This window comes from Anabrus simplex, chromosome 6 (genome assembly GCF_040414725.1).
Source record: "Anabrus simplex isolate iqAnaSimp1 chromosome 6, ASM4041472v1, whole genome shotgun sequence".
Taxonomy (NCBI): domain Eukaryota; kingdom Metazoa; phylum Arthropoda; class Insecta; order Orthoptera; family Tettigoniidae; genus Anabrus; species Anabrus simplex.
This window is the reverse complement of record NC_090270.1, coordinates 234,654,470-234,675,701: the sequence shown is the minus strand read 5'-3', so window position 1 is coordinate 234,675,701 and position 21,232 is coordinate 234,654,470. Positions and strand designations below refer to the sequence as shown.

General features: G+C 38.2%; 1 protein-coding gene across 1 annotated transcript in view; it reads right to left on the bottom strand.

Moving 5' to 3' along the window:
- LOC136875947 (splicing factor U2AF 50 kDa subunit) overlaps window positions 1-21,232 on the bottom strand; it is a 179,854-nt gene continuing 158,622 nt past the window's right edge. The window contains exon 8 of the mRNA XM_067149566.2: window positions 1-126. Coding sequence (XP_067005667.2) covers window positions 1-126 — 126 coding nt within the window. The remainder of the gene's footprint in view (window positions 127-21,232) is intronic.

Here is a 21,232-nt window from a genome sequence, read left to right as displayed (position 1 = left end):
CTATTTGTGTGGCAATTTGCGTCTCCTCAAGCGGCAGAGCTGTATCTGAGACTGATAGTTCTTCTGGTTCACTGTTTTCAGATACTGCATCTGAATATATCCCAACTGGTTTGGATTCTTCTGATTCTGCAAATTTAGCACCCAGCAATAAGCAAAGTAAGAAAAAACAATGTGTTACTGAAACTAATGTCAATGCTGAAGATATGTTCAGAGCTAGTGGAACAGCAGGGCAAAATTTTGAAGGATATAAATGCACAAGAAAGTGAAAATATGACCCAGCCAAATGGATCGGTAATATTCAAAAAACAGCCAGGATACAAGGGAAGCCATATACTTTGACCACACTAGTACACCAGCCAAGTAATAGATTGAAACAACCTTTTAGCTGCCGAAGAATATGCTTTGAGAAATTCAATGAAGACGAGCGAGATAATATTTTCATGGAGTTTTATAAACCATTGAGTGAAGCACAAGATCAACAAATAGCATGCTGTGTTCAGGAATATCCTAAGAAAACAGTTTGGTTAAGAGAAGGGATTGCAAGAAGTACCAGCAGACGCTCGTTTTCAAGAAATTATTTCTTGAACAAATCTACGACGGAAACAATTTAAGTGTGCCGGACAATGTATCTAAATACACTAGAACTGACCTTAATGAAAGTTCAAGTAATTGTTGAAAAGAAACGCACTAGTAATAGTGGCATTTGTCATGAAGATGGTAGAGGACGACATGGAAAACAAAAGTGTACACCAGAAGAAGCTAAACAATAATGAATCACATAGCATTGTTTCCTGGATACTGTAGTCATTATTTTCAAGATTGCATTCAGAGAAGAAATACCTGAATTCAGACTTATCTTTATCTAAGATGTTTATATTGATTATATAAAGCAAATTTTGAAGAATAAGGTTTACATTATGAGTCCGAGGCTATTTACTGTAAAATATTTGTAGAAAATTTTAACTTGTCCTTCCATCAACCCAAAAATGATACATGTGGGAAATGTGACATGTATGAACTACAGCTTAAAGCAACTGGCAATGACTGACACCGAGGTGTCATATTTATTCGTCTTCCCCTCCTTCAAACGTTTTGGTTGTGGGCTAATCACCGCTGAAATTTGTGTCAAACTATCTTCATTCCTTTTCTTTCCCACTTCTGTTTAATTTCATACACATGTACTCTGAGCATGGCGCTCATTATCTTCATTGAACCTACGGAAAGAAAAGCTCCTTGTACGTGCTGACCTCTACACGGAGTGTTCGTACTGCTATGCTCCGCCCCCTAACCAATTAGAGCTCTCTGCTGCTAAAGCTCTTCATCGTTGATCCTTGCTCAGTGTAAGAGCAGCCATTATAGTGTTGTGAGTGGTTGGAGATGGACCTGTGTTCCATGTCTCTCATGTACGAGAGGATTTCGGCGTACATCATGGACTACGGCTGAAGAAAATTGAGAGAGGCCTCCTCCTTTCGCGCTCAATATGTTTTAATCTATTTTCCATCGTCGAGGGAGCGTCACCAGACTGTATTTTTTTTTAAATTTCCCTTATGGCTTTATGATCAACTATGTGAGTATTAAAATGGCGCTATGGCGTCATCTCAGCTCTGAATTTGCTTCCGTCCCTTCGTGAAATGAATCTTTTTCGGGTATGGATCTACTTTGAAAATTTACTGAATTATGTGGCGTGTGGGACTCTAAGTTGCTTTCCGTTGTAATGATCTCGGCTTTTCAAAAGAAAAAAAAAACTGAATTACTAACAGGCAACGTAACATTTTGTTTTGTAAAAAAAAAAAAAAAAAAAAAAAAAATTCACACATAGATCTGAGGTGAAGCTGAATAATCAAATTAATCATGTAGAAAATTTTTGAAGATCTTGTAATATTTAAATTTTCATCTCTATCAAATCACTCCAACTAGGTTGAGTTTTGGACCATTTGAGTTCTAACTAGGAGGACGGAAGTTTTATTTAATTTTTCTCTGTCTTGTTTTAAATTTTCTTGATTTGTTCTTGGCTCTTTTCGTGTAAAATTATGCTTTTCTCCTTCCTTGTTCGGGCTACTGTTTCCGTGGTAACCTTTGGTTATGTTTTGGTACATGGCGTTCGTGCACTGCTATGACAACCGGTGATTACTGGGATTGTTGATTAAAAATAAAGTGAAGGAAGATAACGTTTTCTGCTTTCTCGGGGACTATTTGCTTTCTATTTTATTGTATAATTTCCCCTTTCTTTTATGAAATTTTGAGCTCGCATTGGAGCTATTTTTTTTAAAATCATTTTTAATTGCTACCTGTGAGAAGAGTCGTTGCGATAAATCTATCTGGACTGCCAATAACCCTTCCTGTTGGTGTGAATCCGTGGTTACGAAAGTAATTTTAAATAATAATAATAAACAAATATTATTTTATTTCCCCTTTTCTCTAGTATGTTGAGGCCTAGCTTAAGTTATGACTAGAGCTGGGATTTATATGTAATTACATATTTTGTTCCTTGCTATTTAGGTGCTGGGAAAAGTCATATGTTCACAAAAACTATGTTAGGATTATTACCGAATTTCATTTTACATATTTTTGTATATTTGTGGGTATTCTACATATTCTTAGTAATATTACATAAAAATACATATTTTAGTGTTTTCCTGTTTTCATATGAAATAATTGCTGAATTGAAGTTTCACACTTCATGTGGGGCTGTTGTCTGTCTTCTCAACATGGGGATTAAGGAAATTATGAGTGACAGGTATTTGAGAGGATGATAGAGCTAAGTTTCCACAAGTGAATAGATTAATTTCAGCAACAAAAAAGGTTTTTCTAAAAGCTCCACAACGAGTGCTATCTTACAAACAGCAATTGCCAGAGATACCTTTCTGAAATAGGTTTTTCTAAAGGTTCCAATTATTTGTAGGAAAACTGTTACTTTACATGTGCCAGTCTTAAATCTTTCATTCCTTGTAGAGTTAATTGCTGTACAACTAACTAGCCACTTTCATGTTGGAGTTTCCAAGAATATTTTTCTAAACGTATTTTTGTGACCCCTTTGTTTTGTACTTAGGAATTTCCATATCTATTCTTAGAGCTGTCTTCCTTTGAAATGTCTCAATTAGGTTTTAGTTTCTTTTAAACAGCTGAAGAACATAGTTCATGAACATCAGTTTTCTCTAGAGTCAATATGGCACCAGTAACGTCCTCCTGGCTTCAAAGTTAAAATCATGGATTGCAGTTGACAAGTCCTTTGCAACTGATGGCATGGCAAAGTAGTGATTTCCCAAGCATGCAACAAACATATCGCATGTTCCATGAAATCCCAGCTTGAGCAACATGCACAAAGTCCTCTGCATAGAAAAAACCAACAATTAGGTCTACAAAATAAACAAATCCTTTTAACACAGATGCAGCCTTCACCTTCAAGTAACCCTTTTTATAAAGACTTATGAAGTGCAATGATTGCAGCCAATATTCCATGGTATAAACTTGAAGTGCCTGAATTCATATCTTTTCTGGAAAAATACTGCAAGAAACATGTTCCTAACCAATCAACACTACGGCAAGAATTATCTTCAAGTTTGCTACGACGAGGTAATGCACAACATAAGACAGCACATAGGAAATTATTTCACATGGGTTGCTGTTGATGAAACAACAGATGCTAAGGGTAGATTTATTGGAAATCTTGTGGTGGGGAAGCTACAACCTGACAGCACCTCAAAACCATGTTTGATCTACTGTAAAGAGCTAGACTATACAAATCACTCAACTACTGCGAGATTTGTGAATGATGGATTAAAAGCTCTGTGGCTGACTGAGATGAAAGAGGAAAAGGTATTTGTGATGTATTCTGATGCTGCAGCATATATGCTTAAGGCTGCAACTGCTTTGAAGGTGTTTTGTCCCAATATGCTCCATTTTACATGCTTGGCTCATGGACTGCAACGTGTTGTCAAAGATATTAGAGCTAAGTTTCCACAAGTGAATAGATTAATTTCAGCAACAGAAAAGGTTTTTCTAAAAGCTCCACAACGAGTGCTATCTTACAAACAGCAATTGCCAGAGATACCACCTCCGCCGGAACCAGTGTTAATGAGGTGAGGGACATGGAAAGAAGCAGTTAACATTTATAGTGAGCATCTAGATACTATAAAGGCTGTGGTAAATTCTTTTGATCCTGAAAATGTTGTATCTATTAGTGAATCACAAACTGCCTTTAGTGACTCCAAAGTGGTCTCCTCAATTACCTACATCAGGGGCAACTTCTGCTGGCTTCCAGAAAGCATCAAAGTTCTAGAAACATCAGGACTGCCACTGCAAGATTATATTGCCATCATAGAGGATGCTATTGAAAAACTGAATGCTATGTATGAGGAAACTGATGCAAGTATATTGAGTAAATTGTAAAAAGTGTTGAAGAGAAATTCTGGTTATTCAACATTTCACACTGTGTGCCGAATTCTAAATGGAGATGACACTGATCCTCCATAGGACATTTCTCCAGCGAAAATTCCTCTCCTAAAATTTGCCCCATTTACATCATGTGATGCTGAAAGATCTCTCTCTGCATATAAGAACATCCTAAGTGACCAATGCCTTTCCATAACCCCAGAGAACATTGAAAAAATACTTAATAGTTCACTGTGCTACAAAATGTAATATAAAGCGTGTTTAGTGTGTTGTAACTGAAAAAATGGCAAACTTATATTAATTATATGATATTACATATTTTTCTCATTCTACATATTTTGATACATATTTTGGTGCTTTTTGTTACATATTTATGTACATATTATGCCACTTGATACTACATAAAAATCCCAGCTCTAGTTATGACTAGTTCATTTTTCCTTTTCTTTAAGCGTTGGTCGACCACGATTTTTCTTGTTAACTTTTCCTTCGTATTTTAACTTAATTTTTGACTGTTTCCTTTTTTATTTTCCTGTGTTGACACTTTCCCTGTTACAATTTAAATTAATTTTATTTATTAAATAAATCCTATTTATTTCCTTTTCAAAAGATATGTTTTTGTTCTTTTAAATAGTTGGCAATTTGATACCAGGTACCTTTATTATTTTCCATGAGTTTTGATGACACACACTTCCATCAGATGGCATGGCAAAGTAATGATTTCCCAAGCATGCAACAAACATATCGCATGTTCCATGAGTTTTGATGACACACACTTCCATCAGTTCAGGTCTCCATGGCTAAATGGTTAGCGTGCTGGCCTTTGGTCACAGGGGTCCCGGGTTCGATTCCCGGCAGGGTCGGGAATTTTATCCTTAATTGGTTAATTTCGCTGGCACGGGGGCTGGGTGTATGTGTCGTTTTCATCATCATTTCATCCTCATCACGATGCGCAGGTCACCTATGGGTGTCAAATCAAAAGACCTGCATCTGGCGAGCCGAACATGTCCTCGGACACTCCCGGCACTAATAGTCATACGCCATTATTATTATCAGTTCAGGTAAGTTGTGATGTTTGAGGGTATCTGATTACGCTTCCTGTTTTGCCTTTTGAACTAGCTCATTTGTGTACCAGCTAGTTTGTTTTCATTTATTTTACTGCCGTTATCGTAGTGGTTGTGTGTTTGTCTACGTAACGGGACATGAGGAAGAAAAAAGTAAAATAGAAGCAGAAAAGATGGTTCATTTAAATTTGGCAGAATCTAGCTATGAGCAGAAGAAAATGGACAAACAGAAAAGTAAAGAAATTCAAAACATATATTTCTTGTGCTTTTTCAAAAGTGTGGACCAACACCCCTTTTATACAATGGAATAGCTTTCTACAAGCACTCGCTGTGGACCCTCAATTTAACTGTGTACTGCGTAACCAACAAGTCAATCAGATCAATGTTATATCTGGGATGAAACTATTGCCAGCAGTGAGAGAGAGAGAGAGAGAGAGAGAGTGTGTGTGTGTGTGTGTGTGTGTGTGTGTGGGGGGGGGGGGGGGGTTAAATACTTTCATGTATTTCCCAGCATCTTCTGTCACTACCTGAAGAAGTAGTTGAGGTCAGTATATTCAGTGATTCATGCAGTTGCCAGAACAGGAACATTAATTTCGGAGTCATGCTCATGAATACTTTCCGAGAGGAAAAGCATGGCAATAGCAAGTTGCAGGTTATTAATCACAGGTTCATTGAGCCACGTCACACCCACATGGAGGCAGACTCTATTCAAGCAGCTATTGAATAAATGAAAAGGAATACAGCTGCAAAAATGGATTCACCTAGAGACTGGGCTAATTTGATCAGACTAGTTCCCAGGAAACCACCGATAAAAGTAGTGGAACTTGAGCAGAAGGATTTTCTAAATTTCAGTGAACTTTTTCATGGGTGCTACGTTCATTGGAAACAAAACAGTTTGGGAGAGTCAGTTCCTTGGCTTCAGATAAAATGGTTGCAATACCGGCGTGATTCACCTGGGAACATATTCTATAAAGTTTTCTTCAGTGTACAAGAAGAGTTGAAGACCTTAAATCTAATTAGAAGAGGCAGACATCCTGTAAATCATGATTTGCAACCAATTCACAACACACCTATACTACTGTGAGCAGAAAAAGTCAGAGACCTACAGTCATTAATGCCTTTGTACATCCACAGAGTAGGCCCATGTAGAATATGTTGCCAGACCACCCAGGAGACACTGCAGAATACTTACCAGATGAAAGTGATGATGAATAATGTGACAGTGTGGAAAGAAATTTTAATATGTTGTAAAGTGTTATATTGTTTTTCTCTATATCAATATACTGGATAGGAGTGAACATCCAAACATGCAAAAGCTTTATTCGCTTTAATTATACTAGTACCAGATTTGTTTGTAATGTCTAAAACAGCATAATTGGGGGATATTTTAATGATTAATAATTGTCTGAAAAACAACCAATGTCTAAAAGTTACTTAATTAAATCCAAAAGCAACCAATATCAACAAAATTCTAATTCAAGAAAGGGCTATAAAGTGAAAATATCATTTTATCAGTAGCATCTATTATCATAATTACTGTTACTGTGAAATATTAAATTCCACAAAAGATTATCATCAGAATTATGGTCAATGAAAGTTTTCATTCAATTTCAATGCTCAATTCCCACAACTGTGGTTTTTTGACATTGGTTGTTTTTCTATTAAGCCACAGATATAATGTGTGCATGTGTATATATATTATGCCCATTGTCATCATTTCTCATTTTCCAGCCAACACTGTGCGGGGGGCAAAAATGGTTCCTCTCCACCTTGTATTGTCTTTCCACCATTATTCATCCAGCACCATGTTCCAGTACAGTTTCCATCATACTATGCTGTTGTTCACAGAGTCCATCTATCATAATCTTGGTCTTCTACATCCTCTCTTCCCTGTCCCCTGTCTTTCTAGTGCTTGTCTTGGCACCCTTTCTTCTTTCATGTGCTTGACATGTCCAAACCACGTCAATCTGTTCTGTTCCAGTTTTTCATCTAGTTTTTGCACATTTAACTCTTTTCTTATGTCATTTCTCACTCCATCCCTTCTTGTTTTTTGTACCATACTCCTCTCAGGATTTTCATTTCAGCTGCCTGTACTCTACTCTCATCTCACTGAGTCATTGTACAGGTTTCTGCTGCATTATGTCATTATATGTAAGTAATATCCCTTATACATTACTTCCTTAGCCTTCATTGGTATATTTTTGTTCCATATTAGTCTCCATACCTGGTGGTACAAGACACTCACCAATTGTATCCTTCAGCTAACTTCCATTCCAGTCTCCCATTTTGGTCAGTTCACTTCCCAATTGTTTGAAGTGTTCTACAGTCTCCAGTTCCTTGTCTTCAATTTTGATAGCTCCGTTTTCTTCCTCTGCTGGTCACCACTGTCTTGCTCTTCTCCACACTGATCCTCAATGACCATTATTCAATCCTTCTATTTAGTACTTTGGTCTTTTGTTATACCTCCTCCTCATCTTCTCCCCAGATCACATCACCTGCAAACGTCATTACATTTATTGTTTCCTCTATAATCTTCCTTTTACGATGTCATCCATCACCATTATGAACAGAAAAGGTGACAAAACACACTCTTGTTTTAGCTCAATGTCAATTCCAAATCATTCTGTTCTACCCACTGTTGTCCGTTATCAATGCCCATGTGGGACCCACAATCTCAGAGGGAATCGGGCATAAAATATGCAATGCTGGATAAGGGACAGATAAATAAAATTACAGGACTCAATAAATGCTGATGGCAAAAGACATCACAATTTATTATATCCTTGGTAAAAACAACAGGTAAATCTTTAATAAACGAAGTGTGTAACAGATTAACTATGATGAAAATAGGGGACACGAGAGAAAACTCCTAGTAGGGTGTATTTGCATGTGATATTGTTATACATCTGGGTCTCTCCTGGGCAACGGACTAGGACTTTTCCTAGATGGCTCATTCTCTCACTCCAGAAGTACTAAGATCAATTTCAATGGTTAATAAATCCCACAAATGGTCCTTTTCAGGACCAAAGCTGACAGTTGTATCAGTTAACATACAAGGCATAACATCAAACAAGGAAACCCTGTTACAACAACTTTGCCAAATACATAAGTGTGACGTTCTCTGTGTTCAAGAAACTCACACAAGTAGAGACCAAAGACAACCAAGAGTATTTGGAATGCGTTTGGTAGCCGAGAGACCACATAAAAACCATGGTAGTGCTATATTCACAAGGCCAGAGCTGAACGTAATATCTACCTCATCTACAGACAACAATGATATAGAAATCTTAACAGTGGAGCTATCGAACTGTATCATAACATCTACATATATAAGAGTTTTGTCTGTACATTGCTCAGAATTTTTAAAAGGATGGTATTTCTGTATCAGCCGTGCCCACAGTAACAAGGAAATGCACTTTTTAACTTTTCCATAATTTCTGTCTGTCCGTATGTACACGCATCATGAGAAAACGGCTGAAGAGAATTTAATAAAAATCGGTATGGAAAGTCGGGGAAAAAAATCGCTACAATCTACGCCATAAATAATTTTATTCACGCTGCCAGAAATGGTAGCTTAGGGGAAGGCCTAAAATTGGTTAAATATTTATGTTATTAGTTATTAGTGGTTGTATCTTAATGAAAATCGGTATAAAAGTCGGGGAATAAGTCTCTATGATCTAGGCCATAAATAATTTTACTCACACTGAGTGAAATGGTAGTTTAGGGGAAGGCCTAAAATTTAGTTCTCAAATATTTGTTATTAATAGTTTATCTTAACGAAAATCGGTATGCAAAGTCGGGGAATAAGTTGCTATAAACTAGGCCATAAATAATTTTATTCACGTTGAATAAAATGGTAGTTTAGGGGAAGGCCTAACATTGAATTCCCAAATAATTATGTTATTAGTGGTTGTATCAATAAATACTTCATATCTAAAGTTATATAGTATAATATTTCCAATCATTTATGTCTTATACATTGTTAAGCTACCATACCGGCTATGATCGGAGATATTCATAAACTTGGATTTTTGTTACCAAGTCCTTATCAGCGCCGAGTCACGAGAAAATGGGTAAACAAGATTTTATGAAAATCAGTATGTAAAGTCGGAGAATAAGGAACTACAGTCTACGCTATAAATAATTTTATAACATGCCCTAATATCACAGAGTCTAAAGAAAACTAAATGCGAAGGCCTACAATATGGAAAGCTCATAAAATTGATCAACAATAACATTACATTGACCATTGTTTGTTGTGATGTGCTTTGTCTTCTGTTGCCACTCATCTCTGATAGATAGGATTACTGCTGCGTACTGAGCATAGTTTTAAAATTTGCCTTACGTCGCACCGACACAGTTAGATCTTATGGCGACGATGGGATAGGAAAGGGCTACGAGTGTGAAGGAAGCGGCCTTGGCCTTAATTAAGGCATAGCCCCAGCATTTGCCTGGTGTGAAAATGGGAAACCACAGAATAACATCTTCAGGGCTGCTGATAGTGGGGGTTCGAATCCACTATCTCCCGGATGCAAGCTCACAGCTGCATGCCCTTAACCACACAGCCAACTCACCTTGTCGTACCGAGTGCAACAATCTGCCTAAATATTGGCGGGAAGTACCTGGGGAGTTAGGCAACTTTCTTCTTTAGCATGCCATTCCTCTGTTTCATAAATTTTCTGATACTACTGGTACGTAACACACTGGTTCATAACAGCATTCGAGCTACTCAATCCCTACTTTGAGGCACTGATTGGAATGAGAACTATGCATATTTAACAAAATAATGGCAAAGGAGTGTTCACGGCTGCCTGCGGTCTGGTAATTCCAGCTCTGGAACTTTGGACTGTTAGATCGGCACCGTTGTACTGTTCGTTAAAAGTGAGAAAATGTGCAGTTTATTTGATCGAGTATTTTATATGATAACATTGCTTTTAATCGCTACATTCCTACTGACGTTTTTGTAATGACCTATGTTGACTTCAGTTAGGAAAACCACAAAGTCAGTCTTTCTGAGAATCCCGTAGCAAAGCATGGGTACATCAGCTAGTATGTCTATAAACCACTGAGCGTTCCATTTCACTTTGCTGATTCAGCTGTGGGGCAAGAGAAGAAAGTTCGTGTCATCGTGGGCGATTTCAACAGCCATAGCTGCTTATGGGGATATAGAGAAGACAATGAAGACATTGAAGGTGTGATTATGTGGTCAGAATCTAGTCAACTGTCCTTAATACACGACCGTAAACTTCCCGCTTCTTTCAACAGTCGTCGGTGGAGACGTGGACACAACCCAGATCTAATTTTTGTCAGCGATGCTATATCACAGCAGTGTGTGAAGTCTGTCTGCAAAACTATACCCAAGGCACAACACAGACCCATTATGTGCCAAGTTTTCTCAGCAGTTCATCCACAATCTGTGCCATTCAGAAGGCGGTACAACTTTAAGAAAGCTGACTGGTTGAAGTACACAAAGCGCTTAGATGAAATGGTAGCAGATATTGAACCTGTTCCAGAGGCATATGATGTGTTCATCAATGCCGTGCAAGAATGCTCTCGCATGTCAATCTCAAGGGGCTGTAGGTCTCAGTACATACAGGGTCTAGATACCAGTACAGTAGATAAATGAGTACCTACTGCTCTATGAAGAAAATCACTTCAGTGAGGACACTATTCAGGTTGGTCAACAACTAATCCAGTCCATGGGTGAAATAAAGAGAGAACAATGGGTTAAGTTGATGGAAGAACTAGATATGGCAAAAAACAGCATAGAAGCTTTGAAGTTACTTAGACGTCTGAACAATGACCCCACGAAAAGTCCTCTGCATAGCAACATTACTTCTAACCAGATAGCTCATCAACTCCTAATAAATGGCCAAACAGATAAGCAAAAAAGACCACCAAAACTTCAGAGAAATACTGAACAAGAAACATCCAATCTGTCCAATCCCTTCACTATGAACGAGCTGGAAAATGCCATAAAAATGAGCAAATCTGGCAAGGTAGCCGGTCTAGATGACATGCGTATGGAGCAGATACAACACTTTTCAATCATTGTCTGGAACGATGTCAAATCCCTAAAATCTGGAGGAAGACTAAGGGGTTGCAATCCTGAAACCTGGTAAGCAGCCTACAGATCCAAAGAATTTCAGACCAATATCACTCCTGTGCCATATATACAAAATTTTTGAAAGAATGCTTCTGAACCGTATAACACCAGTGGTCAAACTTCTTCTAATCCCAGAGCAGGCTGGATTTAGACCAGGAAGGAACTGCTGTACACAGATCCTTAATCTAACACAGCACATAGAAGACGGATTTCAGCGTGGTGATATTACTGGAGTGGCTTTTGTTGATCTCTCTTCAGCATATGATATTGTACAACACCAGACAGTTCTAAGGAAGTTTTACCATCTTGCTACGGATTTCAGGCTCACAATGATTATTGCCACGCTGTTGCAGAACCGACGTTTCTTTGTTGAACACTGGACACGCTTTATAGATGACACGTTTGTTATTTTAGACTCCAGCTTTACTAACAGCAACACAGTACTTGAATTTCTCAACTCCACTGGGCCACATATAAAATTAATCCTAGAGTCAGAAAACAATAATGCCCTCAATTACCTGGACTTAACCATTATGTGCAACAGCAACAACACTTTATCCTTCAATATATACAGGAAACCCACCCACACCATCATACCATCCATCAAACCTCTGTGCACCCAGACATACACAAAAAAAGCAGCTTACAATAGCATGGTCGTCAGAGCATTAACTGTTCCTTTATCTCGCAAAAATTACAAAAAAGAAATTAATACTATTTACAATATTGCAGAATACAATGGTTTCAGTAGAAACTTCGTCAGCAAAACTACCCTAGAAAAATATTCCGCTCCTAAAGAAAAGTTTTCCACATTCACTTTCAATAATAGTAGCATTTACCAAATTTTTAATATTAAAAAAAACAAAAACATCAAAATAGCATATAGAACCTCCCACACCAACTCTAAACTCATTTTCAATCCATACACTGTCAACAATAACAATATTAATAATAAATATTTGAACTTCGGAGTTTACAAATTAGAATGCCAATCCTGTAATTCCAGCTATATTGGTCAAACAGCCTGCAATTTTGTCATAAGATACGCCGAACATCGCAACACACTCAAATATAATCGTTTTTCAGCTATGAGTGAACATCATACAGCATCCAGTCACGAATGCACTTCAATAGATAAAGATCTTAAGATCTTGCATCATGAGCAAAACGGTACCTTGCTCAACGTTCTCGAGAGCATCCACATCGATTTAGATCAGTTTATGAACCAATCTCAATTTAAATGAAGTCAATGAAAAAAGAACATTCTACTTGAAACATTCATTCCATATATTTGTCAGAATTTCCATAATATAAACAAACCCCGCCTCCATCTCTCCAACTCACCACCCCCCTCCTCCCCACCCTCTCTCCCCAGCCCTACACCACCCCTTCCCCCTCCGCTCGCTCCATCCTCGCAAACACAGCTGAACCAACAACAGACTTGATTGCATGAATGAGACCGTTACTTTGAGAAGGTCAGGCCGTTTGAGAGGACAACCACCTTCTAAACACCATAAGTTTAAACTTTCTACACACCCATTTCACACTTTTTACTTATCAGCCCAAGTTTCTCACACAACCTCATTTTTTTTCCATTACAGATTGGAATTTTATTGAAGGTTCCCACTAGGTCACTTACAGTTTACCATGCATCTGTCATCTCCTCTAACACAGCTTCTCAATTTTATGTCACGGCCCTTCCGACCTTTTATAATAATGCTAACCAACCAGCCAACGTTATGAAACGATAATCAAGACTGAGAAGATATTGAGAATGCTGCTGTTCTAAAGCTTTAAATTTCATTGGTGTTTTTCCTTGTCACAGGCATTTCGCCTGCATGTTATCTCAGGCTTGGTTTCTGAAACTTTTTCGCTCCCGCTCCCCTCCTAGCCATTCGATGTGATGGGTTTTTACAAAGGCAGATTTTCGGCCTGAATTTTTGACACAGTGATTTCATCCTGTTTTGTATTGTTACAAAACCAATATTTTGTAAACTAAGAGGTCCGCAATCTCACTACGTGCACTCATTGTTCATTTACATCTGTATCATTTGTTTTCATTTCTTTTCTTCTTAGGTTAACACAGTTTTTAGTTTCAATTATGTTTTGTATTAACCCCTGTTTCACTGAATTTTATCACTGCGAGTTGTTTTTTGCTCCATATGACGATGTAAATATTGTATATTGTGCTAATTTTGTTTCCGTCTAGACTCTTTTGTTTTTTCATCTGTTCCTTCATTATGCTTTTTTGGCATTTTTTAGTCTGTATTATGTAAATTATTTCAACCCCCCCGCCCCTTTTTTTCACTGAAGATGGCTCAAACGAGCCGAAACATGTTTGAATTTGATTACTCCATCTAAACATGGAATATATGATGTATTTATTGAATTAGGAGGATACACTCATTTTTTTTTTTACCTTTGTAAAGTGAAAACCGTCAATACGGAACGATTCTAATATCTTGTAATGTTTTGGAGACTCTGCTCCGTGCCTTCAGAAAGAAAGCATGTCTGTCCACATAGAAGACTTCTCTAATCATGATGGTTTGAGTTTGACAATTATCAACTATTGGTCTATTGTAAATGGTACTCTCGTTCGTCACCAGATGACTGTGTGCTAGCTTTCCGAGTGAGAAGTGATGACACCATCTTGGCTCCAATTAAGATGTTCCATGTTCAATATGCCTGTGCATTGTGAAGTAGACAACAAGGTCATGAGATGAATCAAAGATGATGGGGGAGGAATATGGTACAAGAAATAAATAAATTCTGTCCTGGTATAGTTTTACCCTCTCCACTGCATCCCATGTTACTCCTCTCCTCATGAGATCTTCATTAACCATATCTGTCCATCTCTTTCTAGGCCGTCCAATAGTTGTTCTTCCAGGCACCTCCATCTCCAGATACTGGCATGGAGTTTGAGTTGGATGCATTCGCTTCATATGACCTAACCACCTCAATCTCGCAGCACCTATCCTTTCCTCCATCATGGTCAAGTTCACCTGCAGGTCTCTCCTTGCATATTCATTCTTGACTGTCTCTCCTGGTTTCTTGTAGAGTTGACCTAAGGGACTTCATTTCACATGCTTGCATTTGACTCACTTCTCTCTTATTTATGACACAGGTCTCCAGTCATGATTGGCAGGAGATAGGTTTTATACACTTGTCTGTTTAGCTCTTAGAGGAACTCTCCTGTCCCAGATTAGGTTTCCGACTTGGTGGAAGAAGCTGGATCCTTTTGCAACTCTGTTTAATACTTAGGTAGTTTCATCACATGATATGACACTACCCAGATAATTGAAACTTTTCACACTTTCAACCTTCTCTCCCTCCAGTATGATGTTACAAGGTGTGGACATCCCGCTCATCTGCATTGCCACTGACTTGCTGTTACTCACAATCAACCTGAATTCTTTAAAATTTGCATTCCAGTAATCCAGTCTCCTCTGTACTTCCATTTCAGTCCCTCCCCAAATGGCGATGGAATCAGCAAAAACGAAAGCATTGAAATCTTCATTTTCCACACTTTTCCACATGAAGGAAACAGAACATACTTTTACTACTATAGAACAAGATCTAACAATTTTCAAGAGATTAAAAAAAGGGTAGGCTAATGAACAAATATGAAAATATCTATACTTATATTGATCGCCTTAGCAATCAAGATCGTAACTTAAACGACGTCACTGAGTTACGTAGTCCCCTCTATGGACTGCTTCCACAATTCCTAAATAAATTGAAATTAAGAGACTTTTATTCAAACCACAGATAAATCCTCTCTGCCCAACAACAGGCTTTCTCCCCCTACAACCATAGTTCCCTCCCTTCAAACTCCCACCTCTCCTCCAGCATACCCGTCCACACACAGCAAATACAACACAAAACGCAGCCTTGGCCCCAACCACATCAACATACTCCGGCACATAGGCTGTCAGCAGCAAAGTGTGGACGACAAGTGGGTAAGCCTAACGCTATTTGTCAGTCTTCCCTCAATTTCCCCCATCTATTTTCGTCTGAGCTTATAATTAAGTTATTTCCCTTCCCCCTTCAGACAATTTCCTACCACAACTCAAATTTCTAGTACTAAACATAACGTTCAGCCATAGGAAGAACCTTCTCTGGAAGTCCCCTCTTCCACTTTGTCCACAGGAAGCATACACGTCAAGCCCATTTATTTTGATTTTAAACAGCCACAATTACGGCCTGAAGTGATAGCACTTTCATTCTAAGAAGAAACAAGTTTTAAGAACATAAATATTAACAACCAAATATGATCTTTGTTATTTTATTTTATGATATTTTATGGCTTAACATATTTTCACCCAAGTGTTCATTTTGTCTTAATAAGTGTGATTACGTGATTTTTTTAAATGTTACAAGCCTTTTTATATAATATCTTTAAGCTTAGCCTTAAGTCATTTCTACTTCCTCAATTTTAACCTTAATGGCTGAAGATGCCTACATTATAGGCGAAACATATCTCAATTTTAACATGTAATTTCATTTATGATTTCTAATAAATCAATAAACAATGTATTGAAAAGGTGGACTTCCAAGAGAGACTTTTTTCATAAGCTCAATCTCTGAGAACGGAGCTTGGTTTGGTTGAACAGTCCACCATCATACCAAAACTTAATTTCCACACCTACATGGTCGATAGTAGAAGTCTCGTGAAGCACGGCTGCCAAGTACAGGGCGAAAAGGGTCGGGGCAAGAATGCAGCCTTGCTTAAGCCCATTTGTGATAGGGAATTCTTCTGATGGCTCATTCAAGTGAAGAACTAATCCAACCATTCCATCATGCATGCTTCCTGTGGACAAAGTGGAAGAGGGGGACTCCCAGAGAAGGTTCTTCGTATGGCTGAATGTTATATTTAGTACTAGAAATTCCGGTTGTGGTAGGAAGTTCCATCATGAAACGGTCAGGACAGCCAAAGTGCCATAATACCATCCACACAGCTTCTCTAGGAACAGAATCAAAGGCCTTTTCATGACCGTAAAATACTAAAAGAAGCAGCATTTGTTGTTCTCTGCATTTCTCTTGGATTTGTCTAGCACAAAAGATCATGTCAATGGTACCTCTTGAGGTAAGAAACCCACAATGAGGCTCAGGCAGTACCATTTCAGAGAGAGACTGAAGACAGTTCAACAAAATCCTTACCAGAACTTTTCCTGTTATAGATAGTAGGGAAACGCCACGATAACTGCCACAGATACCTCAATCACCTATCTTGAAAATGGTTACTATGGTGGCATTTTTCATGTCGGCAGGCACCTTCAGTGTTCCCAAATTACAGGAATAAGGAAGGAAGGCTTTAGAAAAGGATCTGCATGTGTTCGCTACACCCTTCTCAGTGGATGTGCGAACAGTTAGACCAGAACTACAGCTACAGTAGAACTGATTGACTTACAGTGCGATACACAAATGAAAGACAGGTTTGCATACACAAACAGTTTGACTGAATTTTATGTTCGTTTTCTGTTCATATGCATGAAGTGTTTTTATATATTGTATTTATCTTGTACATATATATATAAGTTAGTTTAAGTAAAGACATATTTTATACACTAATTTTAAGACCTTCAACATAATATTTTAGACACACAGTTGCAATATTGTACAGAATGACATATACGCCAGTTCACGCTAAGACGTGCCCCATTTGTATGTGACTAAATGTACATCATCATCATCATCATATAGCATTCCTTTAACAACACAATCTTAATCAAAGCTTCATTATATAAATATGTATGTATGGTTCAGCTGAAGATGACCTTGTATATGAGGTCGAAACCGGTCCTGTAGTTTAATATATGCAATAAATAAGTATTGATTGGTGGAAATCCTCTCCTATTTTTAATTGTGCAATTCATCAATACGGAAATGAAAATTATAGATTACGATGTACTCCAGAGGAGCGGCTACAAAAGACGTCGGTCTCCATGTTACAGGCAGCCTAATTTATACTTCGCAGTAGGTATAAAATGCCTTTGGGTGTGGTGAGCCCATCATAACAATAGCCCATATGGATAAAGCAGATATGGTTCCTCGGAAAAGGTTAGGGCGTCCCCTGCTAAAAGCGTCGCGCAGCTCTTCGGATGCTGGGGGAACTGTGAGAAGTGAGCAACCAACACCAAACTACATCAAGATTGTGACAGTAAATGTCCTGACACTGATGGGAAAGACAGAAGAACTGGTTAACTTCATGAAAGAAAAAGATATAGCCATACTTGGACTGTGAGAGACAAGAAGAGGGGTACAGAAGAGATTACTCTGAAAGAAGGATACAGGCTCTATTGCAGCAGAGGACCTCAAGCAAAAAATGGAGTCGCCATCATACTTGGAAAAGAAATCCAAGAATATGTGGAATATACACAATGCGTCAGCGATAGGATGATGGTAATGAGACTCCAGTTTGAAAATGGCATGAAAGATCTATTTCAGTTGTATGCCCCACAAACGGGTTTCACATCTAGAGGACTTTTTAGAGGAAGTGGAGAGACAGAAGATAAGGAAGTGCTACTAATAGGAGATCTAAATGCAGAAGTTGGAATGGAAAGACAAGGAAAGGAAGATGTTGTAGGGCCCTTTGGATATGAAAATGTAAATCCAGAAGGTGAGTTGTTGGTGGATTTTTGCATGAGGAACTAAATGATCATTGGAAACACCTGGTTTAGGAAGAAGAACAGTCAGAAGATTACAAGGTATGGTTGGGGAGAGGGACGAACAAAGACCATGATTGATTATATAATAATAGAGAAATAACACCGGAAGAACCTTTTAGGTCATAGCCATGTCTGAAGGAGCCTTTGATGAAGATCATGGAATTGTGATAAGAAAATTGAAAGTGAGAAAGATTGTAAAACCCTCATTAAGAAGAGAGAAGAGAATTAAAGTATGGAAGTTGAAGGAGAAAAGAAGAATTTCAAAGGGAAATAATACCCTTTGTACCTAGGATGAGAGATGGAGAATGTTGAAGACGAATGGAAAAGATTTAAGGAAGCACTTGTTGGATGTGCAGAAAAGGTATGTGGTAGAACATCAGGAAATGTGAAATACAAAGAGACACAGGTGGAATGATAAGGTAAAGATTAAAGTGAAGGAAAAGAAAATGGCATGGAAAGCATGGAAAACAGAAAGTAGAAGAAAATATGTGGAGGCAAAGAATTTGACCAAGAAAGTAGTGGAGGAAGAAGAGAGGAAAAGCTGGGCCTTATTCACACAGAAATTGAGAGAAGATATGCAGGGCAGCAAGAAATTACTGTATGGTATTTTAAGAAACAAAACGAGAGATCAAGTAAAAACCAAATTTGTGAAGGATGAAGGCAGCATAATATTAACAAAGCCAGAAGAAATAAGAAACAGATGGAGAGAATATTCTCAGAAATTGCTGAACATGAGAACTAATACAGTCATTCAAAGGACGAACAGGAAAGGCAATTAGTTGTTGAAGAAATGGATAAAGAAATTACAATGAATGAAATTGAAATGGCAGTAAGAAATATGAAGAATGGAAAAACTGCTGGAATAGATGAAATTTCAGTGGAGATGATAAAGGCAGCTGCAGGCCTGCAGTGAACATACCGAGTTCTCAGGATTGTCTGCGAGACTAAGGAGGTCTCTCTGAAGACTGGCAAAAATGAATAATCATCCCAATTTTCAAGAAAGATGATAAGAAAGTATTGAAAAATTACAAAGGAATTACTCTGATATCCCACATTGCTAAGATAATGGAGAGGATACTGGAAAGTAGGATACGGTTGAGAGTTGAAAATCAGATATAGGAAAATCAGTTTGGTTTCAGAAGTGGAAGGTCAACAATAGAGCCCATTTTCACTATGAGACAACTAATGGAAAAGCAATGGGAGTATGGGAATGATACGGTGATGACATTCATTGACATTGAAAAGGTATATGACAGTGTCCCCAGGATTAAAGTTTGGGACAGTCTGGTGCAAGAAGGAATTGGGCAGGGATTGATAAAAATTATCACGGCAATGTACAAGGAATGCTGTAGTTACGTGCAAACACAAGTTGACAGGACAAGTTGGTTCAAAATTACTAGTGGGCTGAGACAGGGAAGTGTCCTATTGCCAATCTTGTTTTCAATAGTAATGGATGACATCATGAGAAAAGCAAAAGCAGCATATGGAAGAAGAGAAATGAACATCATGTTATTTGCACATGATATTGTGATTTGGGTAGAAGAGGACATGAAGGTTCAAGAACAGTTGGATGTGGTGAATAGTAAGATCGAAGAATGTGGATTGAAATTAAGTGTAGAAGAGAGTAAAACTCTTGTTATGACTGGAGTGGAGAAAGAAAGGAAAGGTCAGATTAGACTTGCAGACAAGCCCCTGGAAGTAGTGGTGATATTCAAATACCTGACGAGTGAATTAATGGAGAATGCTCGACTGGGTGCTGAGATGTAAGAGGATTCAAGCTGGAAGCTGTTCTATCATAGTACATACCGGCCAACTTCACAAAACAAAAAATCTGGAGAATCTGATATGAAAATCACGAGATATAATTGGTCAAAACTGCTTATTCCATATGTCTTGTGCAATATAGGAGTACTTTGGTATATATTATAATACTTATTGTTTCAAAACCTGACTGTTGCTATACGAGGCTACAAGACTAAAAATTACACATCTCTATTCCCACACAGGACGTGTGTGAGAGAGATGATAAGTCTCTAGTAAGCCTCCCGAAAATAGTATGAACTCATGCTCCACACGTGTGAATCAGTCATGCATCTATGGTCATAATATCAAAAGATGCAATCTGACAGTTCTTAGAGGGAAATCCATTTACTGCCTACCTGAATGGTAAGAAGGGAGTAGGGGGATGGTTGCTATGGAAACATGGGCAGGCCCACTGTGGTTACCATGGATATAAGCCTGCTGGCCGGCTTGTGTTCCTTGGAGTTGAAAAACCTCTCACTTCTGAGCGGCCTGAACAAACGAACAAGTGAGCCGCAAACGAGGGGAAGGAGAACTGAATGCAATAATGTGGCAATACCGTGCAGTGGCACATGCAATGCTCCTCCCTCCAGCCCTCACTGTCAGAATGCCATTACTTAGCAAATGCATAGATTATTATACTGCATCACGCGTCCAAGTGATTATGCTAACCGCAATGCAATGCTATTTTTATCAAGTAATAAATTAAAATTTGTCAGAATTGTCTCCAAATAGCTTCTAAAACCTATCCTTAAAATTCCGTCACTAAATTACTAAATTCTAGAATAGACTAGACTGATGTGAACGAACACGAACATAGCAAGTGAGAACAAGAGATTGACAATCGATATACAGGTTTCAATAAACATCCGACATTCACACGCATTTCTCGTATTAATAAACATCGATATTTCATCTGAAAGTGGCCAATGAGCGAAGGACTACCGGCCACTGGTGTACAAAGCTGAAACGGCGGGGCTTGAAAACAAATGTTTGAAGTTCTCCAAAAATTGAGCTAAAATCAAGAGAAGAAATAGAATAATCGGGTGGCGGGAAAAATTGTCGAAAATTGGAAGTCTCCCACCTAAATCAGGAAAGTTGGCAGGTATGATAGTGTAAGAAATATGTTATGGGACAAAGATGTGAGAATAGAAGCAAAGGAAACTATGTACAAGAAGTATTACGTACCCATAGCAACTTAC